Below are 6,675 nucleotides of genomic sequence, written 5' to 3'. Positions count from 1 at the left end.
GTCAGTCATGATTGGTGGCGTTGCTTTATGTCAGTCATGGTTGGCGTTGTTCTATGTCAGTCATGGATGTCAATGTTGCTCTATGTCAGTCATAGTTGGCGTTGTTCTATGTCAGTCATGGTTGGCGTCGTTGCTCTATGTCAATCATGGTTGGCGTTGTTGCTCTATGTCAGTCATCATTGGTGTCGTTGCTCTATGTCAGTCATGGTAGGCGTCGTTGCTCTATGTCAGTCATGGTTGGCTATGCTCTATGTCAATCTTAGTTGTCGTTGCTCTATGTCAATCATAGTTGTCGTTGTTCCTCTATGTCAGTCATGGTTGGCGTCGTTGCTCTATGTCAGTCATGGTTGGCATCGTTGTTCTATGTCAGTCATGGTTTGCGTTGTTCTATGTCAGTCATGGTTGGCGTTGTTGCTCTATGTCCGTCATGGTTGGCGTTCTATGTCAGTCATGGTTGGCGTTGCTCTGTCAGTCATGGTTGGTGTTGTTGCTCTATGTCATTCATGGTTGGCATTGCTCTATTTCAGTCATGGTTGGCGTTGTTACTCTATGTCAGTCATGGTTAGCGTCACTGCTCTATGTCAGTCATGATTGGCGTTGTTGCTCTATGTCAGTCATGATTGGTGTCGTTGCTCTATGTCAATCATAGTTGTCGTTGTTCCTCAATGTCAGTCATGGTTGACGTTGCTCTATGTCAGTTGTGGTTGGCGTTGTTGCTCTATGTCATTCATGATTGGTGTCGTTGCTCTATATCAGTAATGGATTGCGTCGTTGCTCTAAGTCAGTCATGATTGGTGTCGTTGCTCTATGTCAATCTTGGTTGGCGTTGTTCTATGTCAGTCACGGTTGGCGTCGTTGCTCTATGTCAGTCATGATTGGCGTTACTCTATGTCAGTCATGGTTGGCGTTGCTCTATGTCAGTCATGGTTGGCGTCGTTGCTGTATGTCAGTCATGGTTGGCGTCATTGCTGTATGTCAGTCATGGTTGGCGTCATTGCTGTATGTCAGTCATGGTTGGCGTTGTTGCTCTATGTCAGTCATGGTTGGCGTCGTTGCTCTATGTCATTTATGGTTGTGGTAGCTGTATGTCAGTGACGGTTGGCGTTGCTCTATGTCGGTCATGGTTGGCATCATTGCTGTATGTCAATCATGGTTGGTGTCTTTGCTCTATGTCAGTCATGGTTGGCGTTGTTGCTCTATGTCAGTCATGATTGGTGTCGTTACTCTATATCAATCTTGGTTAGCGTTGCTCTATGTCAGTCATGATTGGTGTCGTTGCTCTATGTGAGTCATGATTGGCGTTGTTGCTCTATGTCAGTCATGATTGCTGTCGTTGCTCTATGTCAAGCATGGTTGGAGTTGTTGCTCTATGTCAGTCATGATGGGCAATGTTGCTCTATGTCAGTCATGATTGGTGTCGTTGCTCTATGTCAGTCATGGTTGGCGTCGTTGCTCTATGTCAGTCATGGTTGGCGTCGTTGCTCTATGTCAGTCATGGTTGGTATTGTTGCTGTATGTCAGTCATGGTTGCGTTGCTCTATGTCAGTCATGGTTGGTGTTGCTCTATGTCAGTCATGGTTGGCGTAGTGGCTCTATGTCAGCCATGGTTGGCGTCGTTGCTCGATGTCAGTCATGGTTGGCATCGTTGCTCTATGTCAGTCATGATTGGTGTCGTTGCTCTATGTCAATCATGGTTGGCGTCGTTCCTCTATGCCTCTCATGCTTGGCGTTTTTGCTGTATGTCAATCATGGTTGGCGTCGTTGCTCTATGTCAGTCATGGTTGGTGCGGCTCTATGTCAGTCATGATTGGTGTTGTTGCTCTATGTCATTCATGATTGGTGTAGTTGCTCTATATCAGTCATGGTTGGCGTCGTTCTCTAAGTCAGTCATGATTGGCGTTGTTGCTCTATGTCAGTTATGGTTGGCGTCGTTGCTCTATGTCAGTATGTCAGTCATGGTTGGCGTTGTTGCTTGGTATATTAGTTGTCCATTAGGGCATCGGGTAGATTTATGGGCAGATTTATGAGAAGCCCATACACATTATCTATGGCTAGGACATGTTTGACTTGGCCGAGTCTCCTGGTAACTGTTAATCTGTAATTTCCCAATGTGAGATAAGAGATTGTTGGCTGGAACCGGATGAGAGCGTACCTGGAATACAGACACGTGACGTCATGACAAATGGCCGTGTGGTACCAATATTTTATTCATCATGACTGGGCACAGTCACGTTATCGGTAACTATGAGAATTCAGTGTGTTTATACATCGATCAAACTTATAAACAGCACATAAAGAATGGGGGGCGCCAATGTTGGGGTTCAGATATCTCCAGGGAAGGGTCCTGTTAGTACAACGTCACTATGATTATTACTGTCCAAGACTTGAGAAAATAGACTATAGGACATAGAAAAACCTGGGTGATCCAGCAAACCTGCAATGGATTCCTCAGAAATGATTCACTAATAGTTGGCAAATGCTTCATTCCTTGACCAGATCCATTCCAGGTTTGCTGGATCACCTAGGTTCGTCTATGATAGTCTATGTTCTGCAGTCTTGGAGAGATTTAATAAATCAGGCCTAATGCAGAAAATTGGGCTCTTCCAGCCTTGTGGTCTCAGTTTGGTGAGGGCTGTTTTCTGTCCCCCATCACTGTACCCCGGGGTACAAAGCCTCCTCCATACAGACATGGGGTCACCATAGACAAACTTCAGTGTCCAGTACAGAGCCCTGACCTCACAAATGGGAGCAAATCCCTACCATCAGTACCTGACCTAACCAATAGGGGGCAAATCCCCACCATCAGTACCTGACCTCACCAATAGGGGGCAAATCCCCACCATCAGTACCTGACCTAACCAATAGGGGGCAAATCCCCACCATCAGTACCTGACCTCACCAATATGGGGCAAATCATATATTTGGCTTTGTGTTGAAGTTGTGGCAGATATTTTACACTGTATTGTCACTGTCAGCACCTCCATCCACCTTTATATCATCTCTAGATGTCACCTCCAGTCCACAGAACATTCCTGCCCTGCTCTATTCCCCTGAGAACTTCCAGCTGACAAGTTATAGAATAAAGCCATCTCTGCTGTCCTGGCTCTGAAATGAAACAATTCCTTCAAGCCTTTTACTTTTTTCAATGCTCTGCAGGGTCGGGCTGCGATGTTCTGCAGTCTTCTGGCATGTTTTGGGTTCAGTCTGCATCACACATGGTTAATGTTTAGCCCCACCCCGGGCTCCCCAGCTGAACCTAAGTACCAGCTCCAGTCCTCCCATAGAACTCCCAGAACTAGCAGAATATTTCCCTGCCAGTCACCCCATGGGACATGCAGGACTACAAGCAGCAAATCCCCGGGACACCGGTAAGAGATCATCCCTATGCTTCCCCCATCCATCCCAGAGAAGATCCGGATAAAGGGCCCCTACTGATCCCCATATCCGGGCTGTCACAGTATAGAGAATATAGAACCCAAGCCGCTAATAGCACCGAGTTATCTCTATCCTCCGCTTCTGTCTCTCTATCCTCCGCTTCTGTCTCTCTATCCTCCGCTTCTGTCTCTCTATCCTCCGCTTCTGTCTTGTTTCTGCCTTGTCTGCACTCTTTCTTTCATGCAGGTTCTTATCTTGCATTGTTATCAGTGACTTCCTCTGTCTTTTCCTCCCTCCCCCCACATTGTCTCTCATTCCAGACTTCCTAACTGGGCTTTGCTGTAACTCACTTTCTGATCACTCTCAGTATGTAAATATTTATATACAAAGCAGGCAGCTCATTAATTATTGACACAGCTCCCCTTTCCCCTGTCCTAACATTCAAGAAACTTCTATGGTGGATGTGTCACAGAGAGTGTTAGAGAACATTCCATGTATTGCTGGGAGCAGCTCTTCCTAAGACAACCTGACAGATAACCCTTCTACTCCGACATTTCCCATAACATTCACCCAAGCTCATCCAAGTCACCTACTGACCTGACTCCTAATAATAACATATCATCAGGTTCCAGGCACTGCACATATCAATCTGTAAAATACACCGACCAATTGGGAGAGATCTTCAGGCTCCTCCACGTGGAATATTTTCCAGCTTCCTGGTGTGGCAGAAATTACTGGAGGAACTCCTTAACTAGCTTTGAAGGATTCTCAGGGCTGCTTGTTAAAGGCTCGCTTGGAATCTGATTGCCGTCCCATTTTAGATCTTTAGGGTTTTATTTGGACAAACACAATATTTCGGAGGTGTAACAACCTACAATGGTTTCCTGAACCTCCCAATTCTTGTCCCCGGTCCCATTCTGTAATATCATGTTGTAAATTTCTAAGTGTGATTGATGGATATTTGGCACACCATGAATGTTTTCAGGTAGGTTGTGCTCAGAATGATTCCATATTGCGATATATTTGGACCCTGGACAGGGCAGAGCAATAAACACATTCCAATCATTTCTTCATATTATCCATTTTCAAAAATAACTTTTTCTATCATTGAAAACAGATTGCCATGTGTTAGCGGGGAATGGCCCGAGGTGTTCCCGTTACCCCTCCTTGTTCAGTAATGATAGGATGTCATACCAGACCCGGGGGTACCAAATCCATAATACCCCAAATGTGTGGACTCCAATAACACAGAGATCTAGGTTTGAATGAAATCTTCAGATAAATGAGTTTTCCTTGTCAGGATGTTCTCTGTATAACGTTATATTATCATTATTGTGTAAAGTGTGTGCACCATGGACAAGCTTTGTTCTCTGGCCCGTTAGGGGCATTTCCCTAAAATTGTTGTCAATGTATTCAGTCATTGTGTATCTTGTATAGTGGACCCCAGAAATTATGACCCCTGAAATTATTGCCCCCACAGCGGTGACATAAAGGTGAATTCAACACTAAATATTGTCAGGGCTGAGATGGGGAAATTTACAACAAGGTAATACTGCCGCACATACCTCTCCAGTGTGCTCAATAAATGCCCCTAATACCTACCCCTGGGATTACCCCCCCATTGAGCCCCTGCTGCCTACCTACCTAATATATTCTGCTAGGGAGTCTGTACAGAAGTATCTGCTGAATAAAAGTGAGATTCCTGGTGTAGATGATATTTGTTTCTCATTTTCCCGTATTTCCTTTCCACAGACACTTTAATGGTACGGCACGTCATGAAGGAGCACTGGCCCTATAAATGAACCCCCATACAGCACAAAGTCCCCCACTAGGGGCAGGAAGAAGAGGAGCGGTGTACAACTGGCAAGTGAACGTTTGGTTGTCATCCAGGGCGCCCCCTTCTGGTCACCATGTCTAACACCACCCCAGATGCTTGCAATGTGGACTCGGATTTGGATGGGGTGCTCCCTCCATCGCTCTATGCTGTTGTCTTTGTGGTAGGTCTCCCAGCCAATCTGCTGGCACTGTGGGCAGCCTGGCTTCAGGTACGGAAAGGTAAAGAGCTCGGAGTGTATCTGCTGAACCTCAGCCTCTCCGATCTCCTTCTTATTTGCGCCCTTCCACCCTGGACAGACTATTATCTGCGACGGGACGTATGGGGCTATGGCCCGGGGGCCTGCCGACTTTTTGGATTTGTCTTCTACACCAATCTGTATGTGGGTGCTGCTTTCCTGTCCTGTGTCTCTGCTGACCGTTATCTAGCCGTAGCTCACCCGCTGCGCTTCCCCGGTGCCAGGACCATCCGTTCGGCCGCTGCCGTCTCTGCCCTGGTCTGGGTAGTAGAATTGGCGGCTAACACTCCTCCCTTGTTCAGTGACGCTATCACCCGGGACAGGTATAACCACACATTCTGCTACGAAAGTTACCCCCTTTCTGGAACAGCAGATGCCCTGGCCAATGTGGGGAGAGTACTAGCTGGATTTTTATTGCCCTGGGGTATAATGCTGCTATGTTATGCTGGACTTTTGCGGGCTCTGAAGGACAGTGCGTCATGTGAACGAAGGGAGAAGAGGAGAGTACGCAGGCTGGCACTGGGTCTTCCATGTGTGGCCCTACTATGTTATGGGCCCTATTACGTCTTGCTGCTCCTGCGGAGTGTGGTGTTTCTTATTGGTGGAGACTCGGGGGCAGGAGGTAAAAGCTGTGCATTGGAGGAAAGGCTTTTCCCAGCTTACCATGCTGCACTGGCAATGGCCACATTGAACTGTCTGGCTGATCCTGCCCTTTATTGCCTGGCATGTCCTGGGACAAGGGGGGAGGTGGCAAAGGCAATAGGGCGGGTGGTGGCGTGGGCAATGGGGAAAGACCGAAGCGCATGGCTGGAAAGAGGAGAGGGCCGAGGAATCGGATATCCGGGAGAGGAACTGGGGATGGTGGAAATGGCTGGAAGAGGGGCCATGGTATGAGCCAGGTGGGCAGACGGGCCATGGTATGAGCCAGGTGGGCAGACGGGCCATGGTATGAGCCAGGTGGGCAGACGGGCCATGGTATGAGCCAGGTGGGCAGAGAAGTGAATGGCAAAAGCTGGCACAATGCAATAAATGAAAATCTTCCAGAATCGTGTGTTGGTTATTATCAGCGTGACTGTACAGCGCACAGGAAGAGTGTGAATAATTCACATTCACTCGGTGATGCTCTGCAGGTGGAAGAATAAAATACTCTGCAGATCTCTGCCATCTGTCTGCTGAGTCAGCGCGGCTTACGCAGAACATCGCAGACTTCTGGGGCAATCGAGTTACA

At 47.4% G+C, this 6,675-nt stretch overlaps 1 protein-coding gene across 1 annotated transcript; it reads left to right on the top strand.

Annotated features, from left to right (window-relative positions):
- Positions 1-3,263: 3,263 nt before the first annotated feature.
- GPR4 (G protein-coupled receptor 4) lies at positions 3,264-6,675 on the top strand. Its single transcript, XM_072429974.1, has 3 exons — positions 3,264-3,368; positions 5,128-6,375; positions 6,434-6,675. The coding sequence occupies exon 2, from the start codon at positions 5,286-5,288 to the stop codon at positions 6,339-6,341; it is 1,056 nt and encodes a 351-aa protein (XP_072286075.1). The 5' UTR covers positions 3,264-3,368; positions 5,128-5,285; the 3' UTR covers positions 6,342-6,375; positions 6,434-6,675.

The sequence above is a fragment of the Pyxicephalus adspersus genome, chromosome Z, assembly GCF_032062135.1.
Source record: "Pyxicephalus adspersus chromosome Z, UCB_Pads_2.0, whole genome shotgun sequence".
Lineage (NCBI taxonomy): Eukaryota > Metazoa > Chordata > Amphibia > Anura > Pyxicephalidae > Pyxicephalus > Pyxicephalus adspersus.
The sequence above is the reverse complement of the archived record's forward strand: the minus strand, read 5'-3'. Positions and strand labels throughout refer to the sequence as shown.

What these genes read in the sequence shown, in the direction of transcription:
- GPR4 (XM_072429974.1), top strand. Translation starts at nt 5,286, where the DNA reads ATGTCTAACACCACCCCAGATGCTTGCAATGTGGACTCGGATTTGGAT.